The sequence below is a fragment of the Ciconia boyciana genome, chromosome 10 (assembly GCF_034638445.1).
Source record: "Ciconia boyciana chromosome 10, ASM3463844v1, whole genome shotgun sequence".
Lineage (NCBI taxonomy): Eukaryota > Metazoa > Chordata > Aves > Ciconiiformes > Ciconiidae > Ciconia > Ciconia boyciana.
In genome coordinates, this window is record NC_132943.1 from 30,081,943 (window position 1) to 30,103,434 (window position 21,492).

At 40.2% G+C, this 21,492-nt stretch overlaps 1 protein-coding gene across 2 annotated transcripts; it reads right to left on the reverse strand.

The window, feature by feature from the left end:
- Window positions 1-4,574: 4,574 nt before the first annotated feature.
- NDUFS1 (NADH:ubiquinone oxidoreductase core subunit S1) lies at window positions 4,575-21,388 on the reverse strand. 2 transcript variants are annotated; one of them, XM_072874505.1, is made up of 19 exons: window positions 21,098-21,388; window positions 20,033-20,100; window positions 19,704-19,795; window positions 18,158-18,265; window positions 16,912-16,988; window positions 16,738-16,819; window positions 16,498-16,628; window positions 15,589-15,774; window positions 14,976-15,110; window positions 14,454-14,568; window positions 13,302-13,447; window positions 12,008-12,136; window positions 10,078-10,207; window positions 9,427-9,587; window positions 7,680-7,834; window positions 6,897-7,072; window positions 6,012-6,146; window positions 5,742-5,814; window positions 4,575-5,423 (listed from the first exon to the last, which is right to left on the reverse strand). In XM_072874505.1, the coding sequence occupies exons 2-19, from the start codon at window positions 20,094-20,096 to the stop codon at window positions 5,332-5,334; spliced, it is 2,187 nt and encodes a 728-aa protein (XP_072730606.1). In that variant the 5' UTR covers window positions 20,097-20,100; window positions 21,098-21,388; the 3' UTR covers window positions 4,575-5,331. The 2 variants fall into 2 exon arrangements, with proteins under 2 accessions (XP_072730606.1, XP_072730605.1); XM_072874504.1 differs by lacking the exon at window positions 21,098-21,388 and adding an exon at window positions 20,902-21,075 and having other exon boundaries at window positions 4,577-5,423.
- Window positions 21,389-21,492: the final 104 nt, after the last annotated feature.

Below are 21,492 nucleotides of genomic sequence, written 5' to 3' on the forward strand. Positions count from 1 at the left end.
ATTGTCTTCCTAAAGCTCAGCAAAGACAAAATAGTAAGACTAGTAATTGTGGGAAGGTTGTCCAGAGTACATGACAGGCATCTGTGGAGACTTCTTTAAATAGAAGACAAATGGATGGAATAAACTGTCCCAGCAGAATGCTCTAATACAGTCTGATTTTACTGGGAAGCCCACTGTTAATTCAAAGTATACTATTGTATTTTTACTATCTGCTTCTGTCTATTGATATTTCATTAACTGTAATTGTAGTGGTTAAGAAGCTACACACTTCATCACCAGTCCTTCTTTCTGCTATTCAGTTATTCATTTACATTCAGGTTAGAGTGGGTCTTGGTCATCACTGCAAATTGGAAAAATGAGAATTCCCACTCTGGACCAAATCAACGATCTCTTACTCTTCTGAGAGTAGCCAGTATAAGATGCTTCAAACAAAGGTGTGGAATATCCTGTGATGGATAATTCAGAAACAAAAAGCATGCAGGACAGGATTTTTCAAAAATAGTTGGAGTTGAGCTAACATCAAAGCATAAGGCTTAATTGCTGTCTAGGGTCATGAGATCCCAGTGGATTTTGAAAGTTATTTGTTATACATGAAGCTTTTTGCTCTTAGTATGTTTCTTTTTGATGCATGGTTCTCATCTCTGATCCATTTCAAACATAGACACAGGTGTACAGAAGGTGACAAGAAGAAATAAAATTACTTCTTTGAAATATTAGTTAAGTATATTCAAAATTCAGTATTAGCATCAGAGTGAGGAGATGTCTCTGCCAGCTATGATGTCTTACTACACAAAGAGGCCTCTAGATCTCAGTAGGCTTCTCAGCGTTAGGCACAGTGAATGGATGCTTGCATGTAGCCGGAGGAAAACACATATTAACAGTGTTTAGCATAGCAGGCTTTGCTGATTATGGAGTCACTCAGAGTTTGAATTGCAAGGTTTTATATATGTCTCTTATGACTCTCTGTGCCATTCCTCTGTTGTGCTTAGCTGTGGGGAGCTGGGGATACCAGGTACTGTGGGACACATTGCTGATATCATTCCATCAGCTAATATGTGTTACTGTAAAGTGTCTGTTGGATAAAACCTTACTCAACAGAGAGGACCATGACTTGTATAAGCCCCCACACACAGCAAAGGATTCGGTGTTTGTTTCTGAACAAAGTTTTCCTTGTGACTCTGTAAACTCCAGTATTTCAGTCCCAAAGGTACCTGTGCCCATTTGACATTTTATGAATAATAATAAATATCTGTTAATACCCATTAATAATAGTTTTGGGGGTTTTTTAAACAGGATTTTAAAAACTGCTTCTTGAGCAAGGCAACTTCTCAGGTAACTCTGGGAGAACTTACCCCATAAAACATGTTCTTGTACTCCTGATAAAAAGCTTACTGCGGTTGTCAGTGAAGACCTTAACTTTTAGGTGCTCTCCATAATTCCCCACTTACTTACTGCTAATTTTTCTCCATGATGGTAGTCACAATTAAGTCCTCTTCTATCAGTTTGCTTGTTAGCACTTTTTCTGTTCATGTCCTGTCAGTGCCTTGAAAGTCAGTCTTTCAGCCCTTCATCACTGAAGGTGATTTCATCTAATTGCATATTTGAAGGACAACAAAACAAATCATTATTAAGAGACTGTCTTTGTTTTGGGAGAGGATGTTTTGGCTTAGCCATTGTTTGGAGTATTTTATGAGGAGCAGGCGTGTGGGGACAGGGAGGGAGGTGAGGTTTTAATTACCTTTTCTCTTTGATTAAGGCTGATGCCAGGCTGCCACTCTGCTTTTTCTTTAGCTCTATGAATCTTAGCTGCTTTTCTATCCGCTTCAACAGTAATACACAGCACATCCCCCAGCCAAGCAGACAGCAGCCACTATGTTGCAAGAATCTCTCAGCCTCAGAAGAGGCATTGATCCCAAATCTTTTACTTCCTGGGGAAATGCTACAGCCACTTCCTTTTCTGCCTTGAGCTACATTTCAAAATACACACAAAAAAAAAAAAGTAGTTACAGCTATTTTTATGACTGGCCTAGTTTTGTTGGCTGTTTCAGAGTCTTGCTGAGAACATACCCCAGTTTGACTTGACTTCCATTTGGGACCACATTGTCTGGTTTCTTTTTATTGAAGAAGCTCACTAAATTGCCCAGGATTTAAAGCAGTCTTCCTCTGGAACTGTAGGGGTGTACCCATGGGATGATGGTGCTTCCAGGAAGGTGGTTATTGAACAGGGTTTTTAAAAAAAAATTTTTGTTTGTTTTAAAATCACAGCTTTAGACTTAGATGCTTAAATCTGCCTGCAGTATTTTGACAGTTTGTTTCTCTTTAATATGACTGTTGGTGTTAACCTGGCCTAAACTTGCTTGAAAATATAAGTGCGTAGTAGGGTTTTACCGTGAATTAACACACCCTTTTCCCTCTCCACTCCCCACAACCTTCTGCTGAAGACAGAACTACATAAAGGCAAGGTTTAATCTAAGCCATGTTTGGGGTTACATGCTTGCATGCAAGAGCTATGTTCACATAGTGCTGCGTTGAGAGAAGAGGATACTTAATGACTAAACCCATCCATCTCTCTCCTAGACACATAGCTGTTCTTTCTCGTGCTGTCTGTGCAGGCAGGAGTGTACAGGAAGAAGCGAGATGAAGGTTATGGGACCATAACTGGCGATGCAACCAGTGAGAAATTCTGCCAGTTGGCCACCAGGTGGTACTAGGGCTGCATCTGGGGAATTAAATCTCCTTCAGTTCTAGTCTAAGCTTTAAAACAAAGTACAAGAAACCCCCTGCCCACCCCGCAACAGAGTCTGGATAAATGCACCCACCAACACTGCATTTGGAGGGTAGCTGCGTCAGCAGAACTGAACGTTCAGGCAATGTATCACCTAGCTAATAAGCCCTTACTTTAACAGTCAAGAACAATACTTTGAGCATGTTCATATCCCATCATCCCAGCTCTTCATTGCCTTCTCATAATGCTCTGCTTTAATCTGAGGTTGCAGCTTCAGAACCAGCAAGTAGTAGCACTGTTAACTTTTTTTTTAAATAAACAGAACTAAGCTGCATGAATAACCTTGTTTCTGTAGATTTCTGTTCCAATACTTTGCCCAGGTTACTTCACCTCCATTCCTTTGCAGACACCTACTATCGTTTTATCGCTAGGTGGGCAAAAGTCCACATATGCACTGACTGTCCAGCCACCAGAACAAACAGAAGAGATAAGGGAAGGGCTACACTGTAAACTCAGTTGATAAGAATGCTAATTTAGGTTTCTCTTTGCTATCCAGTTTCCAACAGTCAAATTTGCAGAGAGCCTTGTTGCTACCATCAAGTTTGGCTGAAAAGTTCCATGTTCGGGAAGAGGGTAGAAGCAGGACAGACAGCACATGTACCTCTTATCCTTTTTGTCTTTCAAGATAAGGGCTGGACACTTTTTGAATAGAAATAAGGATCTCCTATATACACTAACTGAAGGATGCAGAGCTTTCAAAAAAACAAAAAGTAATGTGTGCCAGAGCTCCCAGAGTTAAATAATGCTATAACATTTAAGGCAAAACAAAAAATGCTCTAAAGCTTTTGAACCTTTATAAATTTTGAAGTGAAGAAGTGATAACTGACTTGTTGCACAGCTGAAATTATTCCTCTGTGTTTGTACAACATGGATTTTCAGGAAAAAAATAAGGTTTTCATCCTAGGAACCTGAGAACCAAATGTTTTACTGAATATAGGATTCAGCTACATCCTTTGCTCTTAAACCTACCATCTGTGAGAAGAGCCAACTGCCTTGCTTTTGGCATGTGTTCTCACACACACTCTTCTTTTGCTATGTCCCTGCCATAAACCCTTCTTCCTCCTAAAGACATAACATTCCACAAGGACAACATGAAGACTGTATGCTGTACTTGGTCACACATGCGGACATACACACTATGGGGTCCTGTGAGCTGACACATTAAAAATAGACTACAGTATTTCTAGATGTCTCATTAACATGCATGGTATCTTTGAATAAAGTGAATAGTTGTCTTCATTTTGTACCACCAAGAGGACTGACCCTGTTGGTAACTGGAAGATGGCAGGCTGAGTCAAACGATGTCCAACATTTAAGACTTAGTCAGCTCGTGTAAGGACACTGGACTATACCAGGACAACCAGGAAGAGTTTTCTTCCTAGGCAGAAGGAAAACAATTTTTAAAAAAATTACTTGCTTGTTACTGAAAAATTTCAAGCACGGAAGAAAAAAGGAATTCTATAAAGCTAAGGCTTCTATAGCAGCACTCTCATGCACGCAGTATTATTCTACACTGGAAAATACAGCTTTTCCTCATGCAAAATTAAGTTTGTTTTTTTTCTTTATTAAAAAAGTTGGACGTGATGGCTTTATGATACTGTTCACAGTTGCATGACTCCTGGAAGGATTACTCTAAACCTTATTATGCTAGTAGCCTGTTGAAGAGGAAGCTATCCTTCCAAACTTACATTAACCAACATAACAGAGTAGAGGGTCACTGTTCTGAAGTCATTCTAAAGCTTAAAAAACAAAACCAAAAAAAACCAAACACCAGACATAATGCCTTCCCCCACTTTGCTATAAAAAGATCAGCGCCCAGAGAAACTATTCTGAGATCTTTTCTGTACTTGAACTGGTGTAGCTAAAGGCCTATATCTTTTTGCTAAATTTTTAAAGCAGTTCAGTGTGAGGAAGCTGTGTGAAAATTGCTTTCCTTTTTCACGACATCAACATTATTTTTATTTCCTCCATGAGTAGTTTCTCAACTGAAACGAAGTGGAGAAACATACAAATATCTAGAGCAGTGGTAGGTCTAAACACTGATATAAACCAGGTATGCTTGACTCAAAAGAGGGACAACTTGCTCTGAAAGTGCATTACAAAACCAGCATGTTCACACTCTCACCAGTGCTTAAAATTAAGATACCTGGATACTCCGGAAGAAGGTTACAATCTAGTATGTTTGCCATGTAGACTTGATCCTAGCAAATCAAGACTTACTGAGTCCGAGTTGCTTACTGAGTTCTTTTCATGCAAGAAGTGGAGCTATATGAATAACATAGGTAATGGATTGTTTGGTATTATAATTTATTTGTATCATCATGTACTCTGCCTCTGGGTACAGTAAGTTGAGTGCTGCATGTTCTCTCAGACACAACAACAGTCCTGTAATATTACAGGTGTATTGGAACTGATGAAAAGGTGAATGAAGAAAATAAAAATACAACGACCTAGCAAATAGATTTAAAAAAAAAAAAAAAAAAATCAGTCACAGCAGTTAACTGCAACAAATACTTGGATGGAGGTGGTAGCAGTCTGATTAGACTCTAGCAGCTGGCTGGCTCTTCTACTGCATGAGCACCTTCAACAACAGCTTTCACACACTTGGCCATTGTCTGGGATGCTCTACTGATTGAATCTGAAAAAAAAAATCCAAACACATGTCAGTGTGTTGTAACTGTTAATTTTCAAAATTATACACAGACACAATATAAAAGAGATTTAGTACAGGACTGCATACAAAGAGGGTAAAGAAAATTGTTTAGTTGAAAATATAGTCCAATAGTCTGTGCTTTATGCAAATTCCAAATCATTTTACTGGAAAATTTTGTTTCTTCAAAAGACTCAAATCCTACATAGCTTAGTGGAAAGCTTTAAATGCCTCATAAGAATCTTACTGTAAAGTTAAGTAAAATGTACTGCTGATTTCAGAATGGAAAGGCCATACTATACATACCTGTCATATAGAAGTCTTTTATTGTGAGCTGAGGTGGAACAAGAGGATCAGCAAGAAGCTGTTGCTTCACTAACTGTGGCAGGAAAGGATAAAAAAGAAAGTCAGCTTTATGATAGGAACTCATTTCCAAAGCATTTGTTTAGTGAATTCTGCATTCAGTGCAGGTCAAAGAATGCTTGTAGTACTACATATGAAGAAGCCCCATTTCTTTAAAAGGCATCAAGCTATGTGACAGCACTAAATCATGCCCAGATGCTCAGTTTTGGTTACCTTTGACAATTCATTTGCCTGGTTGAAGTAGTTAGCCTCTTCCACATCATCATATCGAACCAGATTAGGAGATACTTCCTCTAAACGCTTCCGTATTTGATCAAGGTTCTCATAAGGCAAAGTCATACCAGCCAACTAAGAGATTCACAGAAAGAAATGCCATCAAGTCTAGGGATTTAATACATAGTGGTTTAGATTACCAATCCATTAACATACCTAAAGTAAAAGCAGGAAAAAGCTACACTCCTGAAAACTGTACTTATAATGTACAAACTGAAGCAAAGTCACAGTATTCTGTTGGCCTTCTGATGCCTACAGTTAAGACTTGCCCATGTTAAAAAACTAGGCTGTCCTGTTTGCTATACAAAGGAAAAAGGAGAAAAGACAAGAAGTATTTTTCTCCTTCCATACTGATGTCACTTGTACTTTCCCTAGCTTACCACCAAATGTGATAAAAGTTGACGCAATTATCAATGCATCTTGTTCCCAGTGACTAGTAAGCACATATTTGACCTTATCTAATGATACCAGATCCTGTCCTGAGAGTTCATGCTGTTTTCTTTCTAAAAAGAAGAAACTGCATCCTCCCACCAGTTTCCTCTAAAGCACTTAATGAAGATCAGCAGAATTTGCAGACAAAACTTCACCCATTATGCATTCCAGCAGCATACAGCAGCTACAACATTCGCGCTATCCTCAAAAAGGAAACGATATGATTTCACTCACAGAATTAACAGAGGATTCAATACAAAACATTACTTCTTAAGACTACAGTCATGTATTTCCCTGAAAATGTACCTCTTTTTTGGAAACACCTTTGAATACAAAAGGAACTTAACCTCTCAGGATACTTGTATTAGAAGCAATTTCTAACAGCAACAGTACCTCAGAGACAGCTCTAATAATTCTCCAGTCTTCCCTTGCCATCCCAGGAGGTGTTACTGCTACTCTTGTCTGCTGGGCCCTACCCTCAGTATTCACGTATGTGGCCGCCTTCTCTGTATATGCTGCTCCTGGGAGAATAACATCAGCCATGGGAGCTCCCACATCCCCGTGATGTCCTAAATACATGGAAAGAGGAAACAGTATACAACAGGAAACAGTATGTAAGACATAACTAAGTCAAAATAAAAAGAAATGCTTTACTAACACAATACAGAATTTCTGTGTTCCCAGAGTTTCTAAGGTTTCTACGGTTCACTTAACCAGTAATATAAAGCCTATTAGGCTGACTGCTCTAAGGTCTTACTTGCCTAATACTTTGGGGAGAATGAACGGACTACAAGCAGTAGTAAATGGTAGTTCAGTCTCTATAGCCACTCAGCTTTTGGGGGCTCCTGGAACAAGGATGCTTAGTGAATTTAGGTAAGACCGTGTTTTGGTATGATGGAACAGCTGGGAACCAAACACCAGGTTTGAAGCTATGTTCCAGAAGACCAAACTGGTTTATATTCCCTTATTACTCATCAACAGTTTCTCATTTTTACCTAAGAAATAGGTAACTGCTATCTCAGTTATGTGGTGGAACAAATATGTTCCATTTCTTGGCAGAAAATAAAGGCTAGAATTTATCAAAGGGTCAGATATGTTTCTAAGAATATGGCACTGTTTAGGCTTTCCCTCCAGCTATTAGATAGCAACATTTCTCAATTTACGTCCACCAATTACCTTGATAGATGATGAAACAGTCTTTTGGCAAATCCTGACGTGTTATACAACCCGAATCTGCTCCCAAGAGATACAATACTTTGGGAGGATTTTTCCTAATTGCCTCCACTCCTGGTTTGAAACCCAGATCCAAAGCAGCTACCTGGCTTGCAACCCTGTAGGAACAAGCACATTATGACTTTAAGTTATTTCAGAATTCTCCTTATTCCATCAGAAGAGACCTTACTTCTTTTTTTGACTGTTTAGGAGGAACATAAGAGGTCTCTAACAGTAATAGGATAAAAATGAAGCATAAAGGCAGCTGAAAACTTTGAGAGAGTATTTGACAGAATATCAGACTGGTTTTGCACTTTGACAAACTGATGCCATTTGAAGTTTTCATGGGGAATCTCACCTATTTAAGATGGGATAGCAAAAATAAAGGCAGACATTCCAGGTCAGGGCCTAGTAGCAGGCAGCTCACTTGTCATCTGGAACATCAAGGTTCACATTTCAGCTATGAATTGAACTCAACAGGCCTTTAATTTAGGGCACTCACATGGAAGATGAAAGACCAGCTACTGGACCATCAGCTACTCTGAAGCATCCAAGACTTAAGACCACTATTTCATCACTATTCATTTATTCACACACATAAATAGTTCTGAAAGGATGAAATAATAATTCTCATTTTCTGGCACTCTTTTTCTTTTCCAAAGAAACAGTTTTGCATAATCCTGAATAATCAGGTGCCAGACTTACAATTATATTTAAAAGAAAAAAGGTTCTCTCTGTAGAGTACAGATCTTTCAATGTTACTCATGTTTGTCTGACATAGTCAGACATATAGGTTCCAGTAAGTTAAGTTGCTTTTTACACTTAAGGTAGAGAGGACGGTGGACCAAAAGCATGAAAAGTCAATAATATGAAAGACTGCCAAACTACATGTAAAAAAGGTATCATGAGTGTTCTTTAACTCATCAGTGTTTTGGTATTAAATATTTCAGTTTCAACAGCAGGATTTTATATTCAAGTTCCCTTCAGAGGACTAAGCCCTGCTCTTGCTATACTAGTTTTACATCAATGAAGCTGCTTTTGGCAGAAGGACTTTGTTGAGTCTCTGAATCTGAGTGCCACTATATTTCCTGAAATAATTCTTCCTTTACAGAGGTTGTCAATTTAACAGATGGAGTTTTAGAAAGAGAGTGGGGAAGGACTGTCCCAAGAGAAGCTTGCCTATTAAAAGGAATAATATTCCAATAAACTGAATAACTACGATCAAAAGCCCTAAAATGAAAAGCTTGGAAGCTTTTCTATTAAGTTAAGAAATTGCACAGTAAAAAGAATATTATAAGAAACCATATTATTTAAATACTCTTGCCATTTTGTTTGTTTTTTCTTCCCCTATATAAAAAGCAATCATTTAGCAAGTGACACTGGTCTGCTGTGCATTCTACTGAGCACTGTGGTATGTTATTAAGCTCTGTTGTATTCTATACCTCTAAATTTAAACTTCACATTCTACATTTAAATATAAGAGAGTAATAAAATCTCATGGAGAGCCTAAAAAGTTTGCCAGGTCAAGGAACCCATTTTTATTAAAAAGTTTCTGCTAGTTTGTACTTCTATTTTTTACATTCCCTACAGGCTTTTATATTCCCTACAGGGTAAGCTGCTTGTATGTACACAAAGAAATCTGCACACAAGTGGTAACTTATGTAGGCTCAGCATGAATGAAAGCAGCTCCCGAAAAAGCTTTAAAGCAAACCTGTGGAGGATGTTCATGACCTTCCAATCAGAACCAACACCGCTCTGAGTCCTGGCGTTTTGTGCAATGGTGGAAACAGCAGCATGGATAGCTGCTCCGTCACTGCGCTGCAGTGCTGCACTTCCTACCACCACCACTGGCTTTTTGGCCTGGTTGAGGACCTGTGCAAGTAAAGAATCAAGAAATTCATTCCAAAGCTCTGAAGACAATTCTTGGTGCAGATAATGTAATAAATCCCATCATTTCTACGTAAGTCTTCCATGTAAAGCTACAGTTCTGAAATGGTCATTGCTTCATTTAGAGATAGAGCAAAGAGAAACTGCTATAAGCAGTATGGTACCCTGTCAATACTGAACTATACTCTTGATAACCAGACATTTAAGTGGAAACAGCAGTGGCTGAAACAGCCTGTTTTATATCAAGAAATATTTCAGGAGTTTCCTGCACTACAAAGTTTTACACACCTGAATATATTAAACAGTTCACACATACTTGGTGCACACTGATCATAACCTCATCTCTGCATTTGATTAAAAGCAAATAACCCCATATACAACATGGTACTTCTCTTCAAATCTATGTCTGCGGGGAATTCAGATTATTATTCAATACATCTGAAATTTAACAGTCACGCTCTTAAGTTGTGTGTACCTTGGAGAATGCATGTTTTCCAGAAGCAATGTCCTGGAGTATCTGTGGGGACTCTCCTAGATGATCATATGTGTAGGTCAAATTCACAGGAGAGCCAACAAGAGCCACTTGCAAGTCATTGTGAAGCCAGCTGAAAACACAGCAAACATTTTATAAAAATCAAAGAAATACAGAGTTTTACTCAACCAAAGCCACTAATTACAATTTTAGCAATAACTTGATATAGGATGCAAATTCTTTCAAAGGAATTTAAATGGCATTCATTGTTTTGGTAACATGTAGTTTAGCATTATTCTGACTGTTAAAAAAGCTTAAGGTTCTTTTAGAAGACTATTTCTCTACATACATTCTGGGACCAGTGCAGCAACACACCTTATGTGAGAAGTTCGTAACTTAATTCCCTCCTCCCCTCAAACTTTTGCCAATTCAGTGGAAAAAAGGTTGCACAAAATGAGGTGCTACAACTTTAAACTATCTTTTCCAGTGTTAGGCAAAACCACAAAATAAAAGACCCCACACCTACAGCTACTATTAAGTTTATTTAGCGTGACTTAACTCTTAGTTACTTTAGAATTGAAATTAAAGTCATTTGTAGGAGGAAAGAATTTCTTGTATCAGAAACAACGTGGCCAGCAGGACTAGGGAAGTGATCATCCCCCTGTACTTGGCACTGGTGAGGCCGCACCTCGAATAGTGTGTTCAGTTTTGGGCCCCTCACTACAAGAGAGACATTGAGGTGCTGGAGCGTGTCCAGGGAAGGGCAACGAAGCTGGTGAAGGGTCTAGAGCACAAGTCTCATGAGGAGCGGCTGAGGGAACTGGGGTTGTCTAGCCTGGAGAAAAGGAGGCTGAGGGGAGACCTTCTTGCTCTCTACAACTACCTGAAAGGAGGTTGTAGTGAGGTGGGGGTTGGTCTCTTCTCCCAAGTAACAAGGGATAGGACAAGAGGAAACGGCCTCAAGTTGTACCAGGGGAGGTTTAGATTGGATATTAGGGAAAATTTCTTCACCAAAAGGGCTGTCAAGCATTGGAACAGGCTGCCCAGGGAAGTGGTTGAGTCGCCATCCCTTGGGGGTATTTAAAAGACATGTAGAAGTGGCACTTAGGGACATGGTTTAGTGGTGGACTTGGCAGTGCTAGGTTAATGGTTGGACTTAGTGATCTTAAAGGTCCTTTCCAACCCAAATGATTCTATGATTCCATGAATTTGACAGTGCTCATGGTTTTAGAAATCCATTCAGATAAACAGAGAAAAATTTAGCTGGTTAGAAATTTTTCCTTTTTGCAGCTTCTCATAGCACAGACTTATAAAACTGCATGAATCGTTCACAAATTTAATTGCATTTTTTCCTCTCAATTTTAAGGCCACTATTGTTTAAAATTATGTATTTTGGAAGATCCCACCATTAGGAAGGACAGGGCTTTCATAAACCGCAGTTGTCTCCTGCTGACATATCTTGTTGAAATTGCATTAGCTATGTACAAAAGTTTGGGAAAGCCACATTACTTGCCAAAGAAAATGTTAAACTTGAATGAGTGCTTCTAAAATCAGCAAGTCTGATTTGTTACAACAACAATACAAAAAGCAGCAAACTGATGCTGAAAATAATTCTTTAAGGAGTATGCTTTAACAACTTCTATAAGACAGAAAATCTGAGGTGTCTGTGTAATGTAACAAATTAATAGATGTCCAAGTATATGAACTTACGTAAAATGTCAAAGTGAGAATGAACAAAACATAGCTATACACTACAGGGAGAAGAGACCCCCTTTTTCTACACATACATCACCATTCCCTTTACTAAAAGGTTAACTAAATCCAGTGAGTCTGTCTGGATAAATGCTCTCAACTTACAGCCTGCGGCTCCACCTGAGCATTGTATCAAATCCAGATGGATCTGCATGCTTATTCACCACCAAGGAATACAAACCTCTTTCGAATTCTAGCATTAAAAAGCGGTGCCTCAAAGCGTGGATTGGTGCCAACCAGAAGCAGGACATCTGCCTCCTCCACTCCGGCAATCTTGGTATTAAGCAAGTAGTTAGAGCGTAAATCTGTGCTATAACAAAAAGATTTAAGAAAGAAGGAGGTTGAGAATTCAGTAAAGGGAAGGAATGAAAATGTGGTAAAGATTCTAGATGCTTAAAATATTTTTTCATCTCAGGAGGAGAAAGAGAAAGAAGAAATTTCTCAATCCCAATTACAAACCCAAATAAAAAGTAAGAGCTTCTCTCTTTCATGAGTATCAGAGACAGCAAAACATTAAAGGAATTACAGTGTGGATATTTCCTATATTTACAGTTATTGTTAGCCTTCACAAACTTCATCTGCTATCACAGTTTACAAGGTGTCCTCATTTCAGCTGGGGTAGAGTTAATTTTCTCCCTAGTAGCTGGTATAGTGCTGTGTTTTGGATTCAGTATGAGAATAACGCTGATAACACACTGATGTTTTAGTTGTTGCTAAGTAGTGCTTCCACTAGTCAAGGACTCTTCAGCTTTCCATGCCCTGCCAGGTCCACAAGAACTGGGAGGGGGCACAGCCAGGACAGCTGACCCAAACTGGCCAAGGGCTATTCCATACCATATGGCCTCATGCTCAGCACAGAAACTGGGGGAGCTGGCCGGGGGCAGCGATCACTGCTCATGGACGGGCTGGGCATCGGTCAGCGGGTGGTGAGCAACTGCATTGTGCATCGTTTGTTTTGTACATTATTTTATCATTATTATTATTTTCCTTTCCTTTTCTGTCCTATTAAACTGTCTTTATCTCAACCCACGGGTTTTACTTTTTTTTTTCCTGATTCTCTCCCCCATCCCACCAGGGCGGGGAGGGAGGGTAAGCGAGCGGCTATGTGGTGCTTAGTTGCCAACTGGGGTTAAACTACGACACCAGGTCATAACTGTACTATATTTTTCACAACACAAATAGAAATAGACTAAATTATCCAACTTACAACAGAGTGTAACTGGCTTTCAGTAGCCTACTGTTAAACTGCAGCAGCCTCAACATACAGTAAAGTGTGCAACCCTTGCTGTAGTAGAGACTACGTATCAACTCACAATCTATAAATACTCTCTATAAATGAATACTGTAAATTCAAACAAAACCTGCTAATGCACCAGTAATTGCTATCCTTGGTAATTTCAGAATCTTACCATGAGATGATTTGCAGACTGGAAAGTTTATTAACATACTAATTACAGTATTGCCTGAACTCTTACCCAGCTCCGGCAGTAGGGAAGACCTCTTCAGTGCAGAGCGTATCACAATTTACTCTATTCAGTAAGTCTTTCAGAGCTATTAGCGCTTCTGCATCCACCAGTCCTCCTACAATTGCTGCTACTTCCTTACCGTCAGCAGCCTGTAGCTGGAGAGAGAGGAAGTATAAACATAAGCAAAAGAAACCATTGAAATAAATTCCCATTTGGCCCAGGTAAATGTTTGTTACATTACGATGTGCCAAAGCCAGCAGCACAATCCGCTGGCCTGGAGTAGCACAAACTGATCAGCAGTGTCTGACTTTTACAAGGGAACAACTCCAGCTCCTTCAGAACTCCTGATAAGCAAAGAACAGCTCTCTCTGTATTCTGTGCAAGTCTCTCCCACTTGAGTTATTGCTCGGATGTGGCTAATTCTCACTCGGTGTGGTGAGGAGAAGAAGATTGGTGAATGCTTTTATTTTAATGAAGCTACAGTGCAGACAGACTACAAACTTCCCTAACACAAGCTCAGGTAGTAAACTCAACTCAAAGGTATTACCTGAGAAGCAATAGCTTTCGTAACAAATCTTGCTACTGTACCATGGGCAAAAACATCCTTGAGGAAAGTTCAATTACAGTTATTCAATTCTATTTCATCCCACATAAAATTTTTAATCAAAATCCAGAGCAGTCATGCAGCACTTCATTTGAGCAGCAGAATCAATCATCACACACAGAAAGCACTGAGGCAAGCGCAATTCAGATATAAGTAATACAGAATTAATGGCTTTGATTGCAATAGTGGTGATAGCACAGTTTAAATAAATTTAAAGAAGTCTTCAGATAGATCAGAGTAATTCAGGAAAGTTGCTTCCTCCTAGATTTCTGAAGGAACAGTTTAGTTTCCTATTTAAATAAAAGTAATTTCTCTCCCAATGGCCCAAATGAAATCATGATAAGACAAAGTCCTTCAGATAGCCTAATCCATGAAACAGGAAATAACATTCAAAATAAGACATTTAAGTAGAAATACAATGGATTAAAAGCCAAATGCTCCACTCTAACCTTAAAGAAAAAAGTCCTTTTCTATATGACTTTTTTCATATTAATCATTGTAATATGTCCAGCTTTAGAAATTAATTTTACGCTACATATACTGAAAATTGTTCTTACCACACCAGCAACACGAGTTAATACATCCTCCCATGAGGCATAAACAAATAGTCCTTTCTCATTTTTGATCATTGGCTGAGTAAGTCTCTGACGCTTCAGACCATCATAAGCAAACCTAAGTGAACACCACTAATATTATTACAGAGTAAAGACAATGATAATTGTGTATACTAAATATTTTCTAAGACTGAGTTTTCTAACAGCTTGCAATGATTAGAAAAGAGAAGCACAAGAAATATTTCCCCTGAAAGTTTAACTCTTCCTTCTCAAAAACAAGCAAAAAAATCTGATACAAATAAAAAAGTTACTGTAAAAAAAGCTACAAAAATGAAAACATTAGAAAATTCAGTAACTTCAATTACAGTATTAAAAACATGTTTTACCAATTATTCTTCACTATAGCTTTACATTATTAACAGTGGAATCCAGAAGTCAGTGCTACTGTCCACATTTCTGGTTCTGCAAAGCGTGCCTTTAATGCGTGCATAAACACGCACATGGGTACAAACACCTCCCACACACCTTGTTTTGTCAGATATCCATTCCTCGTTTATATCTTCATGCAACCTTGGCAAAATTCTCATCACTTCTCCAGTTCTCGTGCTCACTACAATGTTGCTTCCAACTGCATCAAGAACATCAATTGACTCTACCTTCCTGTTTAGAACAAATAAACCATTTGCAGTTTTCTATATACAAGCAGCAGCAGACTGCATAACAAAACAACAAAAAAAAATAAAGTGCTGTAGGTTTAGCTTTAGATATACATATAAAAGCTTAGTTTTACAAGATATTTTAAATAATATCCTCAACAATTACTGAGTTAATGAATTTGAATTTTCCTTTATACACATTTTTTACTGAGCAATCAGCACAACCTACAACTCCAAAACATTTTAAAGTGAAAATAAGGGAAGAATAGTCTACAAACTATAACATTCTTCCTTTTCTTGAATGATCTGTGAGTAAATAACAGAATTTGTGTTAGATTCAGTCTATGGAAAAGTCTACAACAAAACCGCAGAGAATAAAAATCAGAGAAAACCCTTGGTAACGTAGACGGACATGTTCTAAGATAAACGTGTAAGACAGAAACAGAGAAAGCTGCATCTTCAGTATGAATTAAGATACATACCTTGTCTCCCATGGGCGTGCGGTAAAGGCATATGGCTTGGAGGTAAGAGCACCAACTGGGCAGATGTCAATAATATTTCCTGATAACTCAGACATGAACATTTTTTCAACATAAGTACCAACTTGCATATCGTTTCCTCTTCCAGTTGTTCCCAAGTCATCTACCCCTGCAACCTCACTAGCAAACCTGGTAGATACAAAAAGAATGAAAAACAAATCTGGAATGTACAACAGCAACATATAACATTTTTCAACCCTCGTCTCATTTTCTTAAGGTAAAATATTAGCCTTAGTTCACACACCTGAAAGAAGAAAACAATTGTTTAGATGCATTAGTCAGTGCCATCACATGCATCTGTAGAATTTCACTCAGACAGGGCTACAAAAACTGGGTGGAGTTAAATAAAAAAACAGAGCAGTTCAGTGCTCGTTGAATTTCACAGTCTGAGTCCAAGACTACTCCTAACTAACAAGTTCTTTCTAGGACTAGGCCGGTACATTGCATTCGTTTCCATTTGGCTCAAGTTAGCTGGTACTGAAGCTCAGGACTACAGAACAGCATAAATACAGCTACCAGAGGCTATCAAGAATAAATAAATCTTGCAACTGTGGCTAAGGAAGTCACTTAAAGTTTTAAAATCTATTCTGGCACTAACATCATGGGACCAGTTCTGCCCTGTAGAATTATGATTTCAATTTCATGTTTTTGCTATCTCTCTATTTCCTTGACAGCTGTCTGGTAGCTCTGGGAAACCAGCTATGAGCCCCTACCAGAATGAAAATTCTTAAGTACAGTCAGAAAAGAAGTAAGAAAAATTGACTGCCTCTCAGGGTGTTTCTTTCACAAGTAACAAACTGATATAAATACAGCTGCTCAGTACTCTCTCCAGTGAAAAATAAAGGACATTACCTGATACATCGAGTGCACTGTATACACCGAGTCATGATTGTTTTGACTAATGGGCCAATGTTCTTGTCCTCCACAGCACGTTTTCCCTCTCTAAATCTACTCCTATCACTGCCAAACATCATCGATTGATCCTAGAACAGACAACGGAAAACAGACATATCCAGGCTGCCGGAAAGCACAATTTCACCTAAGACAAGAGTATTAATACGTAAGTCTACACAATTTAATTGGATGTTGTACCTGTAGATCACATTCTCCACCCTGATCACAGATAGGACAGTCCAATGGGTGATTTGCCAGCAGGAACTCCATTACACCCTCTCTGTTGGGTTCAGGAATTAAAGTTAATGTCAACTTTACATCATTTAGCAGATAGTACAACTGATCAGCTATAGGAGGCTAAAAGAAAGGTACCTTGCTTTCCTGGACTTCTCAGAGTTTGTCAGTATGTTCCAGCCCTTCATAACTGGCATGGCACAAGCAGCAACCGGCTGCAATCATCATAAAAAGCAAGCATGAACACAACATATTTCTTCTCAACATGGGCACAAACCCCAATCTCCCCCTACATTCTTATGTAGACATCTGTTATTAATTTAACATGTTGTAGAAATAAAAAGTTATCTGCAAGGAAAAAAAAGAAGAAAATCTAACCAATAAAGTCACCAGAAGCCAAATTTATTAATAATCTGCTCTATCAAAATGTTAATTAGCTGTGATTTATTTATTTTTAAAGTTGGAAATTTTACACTTCTGGGTTCCAATTCAAGTAGTTAATAGCAAGAAGAAAGTCAGTTGTAAGAGATATAAGGCAAATCAGAGATTCAGCAGAGATCTGGAAAACCTCTAGAACTGAAGTTCAGAGTATGCATCATTTTTGACATTTATTCGGACAAAGCCTATACAAAGAGTCTTGGAATAAATTTTTTCACAAGATTACTGCAAGATTAACAAAAACTCCTGCTCAGAAAACAAATCCCTCCTACTTTTCAATCACGTCACAAGACAGACCATCATGACTTCCATCTTGAGTGATAACCCAACATTTCCAGAGACACAAAGCTCAAACTATGGAATTCAAGTTGAGGTGAGCTAAAGAGTTTTACATGTGAATATAAATGTGTAATCCAAGACTGCACTCCAAAAGAATGCCTCAAGTATCTGCATAGATTTCTTAATACTGCTGAAGACAGCCTTCAATCCTGAAGCCATTTACTATTTTACAACAGACATCAATGGTACGTAATGCATTAAAATATAAACTAATAACTAACCGCGATCTCTACTTAGCTAGAACAAGCCTGCAGACACTAATCCTACAGTTGAATTCATACAGTATCTGAAGTTTACTATTTGTGTAACATCAGCTGAAAATAAGCAGTTGAAGCCTGAATTACAGAAAATAAAAATATATCTGACTGAAAACGCACAGCTACCAAATGCTCACGTCCAGGAGCAAGATAATCCGTAACAGACTGAGAACTGACTTTGATCCATAGACAATCACTGCGGTCCAGTGAGAAGAAGGGAAAAACCTGCTTCGAGCAGCTGAATGACAACAGTTTGCGTACTAATGATAGTGCAAACAATTATTTACAAGATTTAATCTAGGCCCTAAGCACAGCAGAAAATTGTAATTCCTGTGAAACATATACAATACCTTGGGAGCTTTCTCTATTTCCACAAGACACATCCTACAGTTTCCAGCAACAGAGAGACGATCATGGTAACAAAAACGAGGTATCTGAATTCCAGCCTTTTCACAGGCCTATAAAGAGTAAGATACAAAAGAAAATTAAATTTTAGTGAGACCTTTCGGTTCCACTTCATAAAACATTATTCAGTTTTTCAAAGAATAAGTGTTAGTGCTCAGGAATATAGTGCATCAACCTTTCATCTTAAGAAATGACCATAAATAAAAAATAGCAATCAAGCAGAAACATGTCAGGTTATCAATTACAAACATATTTTTTCCAAAATTTGTAACTGATTGAGGAAATGAGAACTGACCTCTCTTTCATTCTTTCCTCCAAGAATACAGAGAATTCTCTCTAATAGATGGGACACTAGCAATAAAAATAACTTTTTACAGAAAGCATGCACTATTTAAAGAAAAGTGCATAAAAGAGGAAAATTTGAAAAATACAAAGGAAACAACAATGGGCATAATGACTTCTGATAATTCAACAACACGGATACTCTGTATAAAGGTACTATAGCAGTCAATCTTCAACGTCAGCAGAACCCCAAACTCAGAAACATTCTTCCATGACATGTCTGAAGAAGAGACAGGAGGACAGAGACGACAGATTTCCAGAGAACAGATGAAGACGGCCTTTCCTGGGTAAAATCCCCATGGCTGATGGGATCTATGCTATAGCGCTAGCTATGCCTGCCAGAAGAAACACCACTGAATTTGATGAAAAAGAAGTAACAAGATCTAATTTTTCTGATTTCTACAAAATATTATAATATGTAAGCAAAACTAAAAAGCTAATAGAAAATAGCATTTCAGAAAATATTACATTAGACTCCTGCTAGGGGCATTCTAATGCCTATAACTTGTATCCAAAGAATGAGAGATATATTTTGAAATAAACACTGCGTACTTTAATTTTCTAACTCACTATACCATGTCTCCATTTAATGGCTTGTTAAAAAGAAGTTAGACTGGAAAAAGATTTACTTGAAATTTCAGCCTGACAAGCAACAATGCTGAGTACAGGCTGGGAGAGCCAGGTTCCATTTCTTCCCACGCCAAGAAGAATAATACCAGCGAACAATCAGCATTCTGAATCATAAGAACTAATAATCAAAAGGAGACAATCCCTCATTTACCTGAGACACCACTTTAATAAGATACAAAATTAACAGGTTCTGAAAGATCACCAGGTCACACAGAGTTCAGAGCTAGAATTTCAACCAGAATTTATCAAAGTCTGTTATTGCGTTGCATAAATTTTTGCAGTTGGGATTCAAGCTGCATGCATCTTCTTTCAGGCAATCATGGCAGATGCTTCTTTTTCAAACACTGAACTCCCCAAAGGATTTCTGCCATGCGAAATTGTATTCACAGTCAGTGAAAACACTCCTAAAGAACTGCAAGAAACAATGCAAAGGGGTTTTTTTTGCTATATAGAATAGAATATGCTGCCAAGAAGTGATTTGGGGAGTCCAAGAAAAATTCAGCATGCCACTCCCCACACCTGAAGTACTGTGGTTCCTGGGTTCACCAGTACAGGATGACCATCCACAAACACTTCTATTTGGTTGCTGGCTGCTGTCGCAGTTGTACGTCCTGAGAGATGTGGAAAAAGAAAACAAAAACTTTCAGTTACTGCTAGATTCAAACTGTCAGACCCCACGCTCCTTATCTTACAGTTATAACAGTATTGATACAATTCCAGTTCTATAAACAGCACAACAAAGAATTCCAGAGTTGCAAACGAAGTACGGATAGGTGCCCTTCAATAAGTCAACTACACATACATTAGTTTTATCACCATACACACACGCATAGACTACAGACACTTACCACACACTCTGGAGGACTGGGTGATCCCAGCTAGGGTCCTGCGGACAGCAGGTAGTCGAAGCATGGTGCTTTGGTAAGAGAGAAAACAGCACTGAGTTTTTATCGGTTCAAATGTTTGCAGACAGGTTTTAAAAAGGCAGAGTAAAAACTTCCGTACTAGTTGCAAAAAAGTATGTACGTGCCTATATGTGCAGAAGAGTAAGAACTTTCTTAAACTACAAGGTATGGCTCTCTTTTTATAACTGTCTATACTTCGTATATAAGCATGTCACCTGACAGTAAAAAGGGTGCAAGTCACGACGATAAACAGCTGGCGGCCTAGCTCAAGCCACTACCTCTGCCAGAGCTGCCAGGAGCACGGACGAAGGGAGAGCAGCCATCGAGAACGGGTGGCAGCTTCACTGCAACCGCTTCGTGTTTACAAACAACCGCAAAGGCACGCAACAAGCGCTCCGCCGCCGGCCCGAGCGGCGGCTGCGGCCAGAAACCAAGCAGGCTCTCCGCCTGCAGCGGGCCAACGCGCGGGGCGCCTGCCCACCCCGTCCCCCGGGCCCCGCTCCTCCAAGGGCCGCGCCGGGGCCTCGCCAGACGGCGCAGCTCAGCGGCGGGCCCGGCGTCCCCATCCCCGCCGGCGGCGCCTCCCAGGCGGGCCCCGGGGCGCTCCGCCGCAGCGCCGGGGCCGAGGCGCACGGCCCGCGGCAGCGCCGCCCGGCGCGGGGGTCACCTTGGAGGCGCCTCCGCCGCTGCCCGCCGGGCAGCCCCCGGCCCGCCGCGGAGCCCGTCAAGGGCATCGGGAGCCGCGACGGGAGGAGAGCGCCCGCAACGGGGCCGCCGCAGCCCGCCGTCCCTGCCGCGGCGTCCGCCGTTACCTGGCGCGGGACAGGCGGCGGAGGCGCCTCGCCCTTCCCCGCCGCGGCACGGGCTGCCCTCCGCCTCAGCCTCTATGGCGGCGGCCTCGGGCCTTTCCGCCGCTTCCCAGAGCCTTCTTCGGCAATCTCCGGAGTGGCAGCCCCAGCGACGTGCGTCGTTTCCTGACGCGCGCGTTCGGCAATCTTCGGAACTAACCGCTTCGGGGATTTCCGTCAGATGATCGGCGAACGATGGAACTCGGCAATTTCCGCCGTTCTTCCAACGCCTTCCCGGCCACCGTCAGGCACGCCACCCTCGGCAATTTCCGTCTCCTTCCGCTTCTTTCTTCGTCCAACTCCGGCAGCTTCCGCTGGTGCCTGCGGTGCGGGGAGGGGGGGACAGGGGGGACAGCGCAGGGGATGTTGCAGTGTGACACCGGAAAGTTTCCTGGGCCTTATCACTCACTTTGCATTTATTACGCCGGTCCTTCCCCGCTCCTCCGATGTCCTGTCCGCTGCGCGCCCTGCGCCGGAGCGAGCAACCCCTGAGGAACTACTTCGCGGTTCATTCTTGCGGAGGGCTACATGCGCGTGCAAGCCCGCGGAGGGATA

Coding starts and splice junctions, on each gene's coding strand:
- NDUFS1 (XM_072874505.1), bottom strand. CDS start 20,096: ATGCTTCGACTACCTGCTGTCCGCAGGACCCTAGCTGGGATCACCCAG. Junction 9,588..10,077: donor GAAAACATGCATTCTCCAAG/GTACACACAACT, acceptor TTACTTGCACAG/GTCCTCAACCAGGCCAAAAA. Junction 5,815..6,011: donor AGGCAAATGAATTGTCAAAG/GTAACCAAAACT, acceptor TTCCTGCCACAG/TTAGTGAAGCAACAGCTTCT.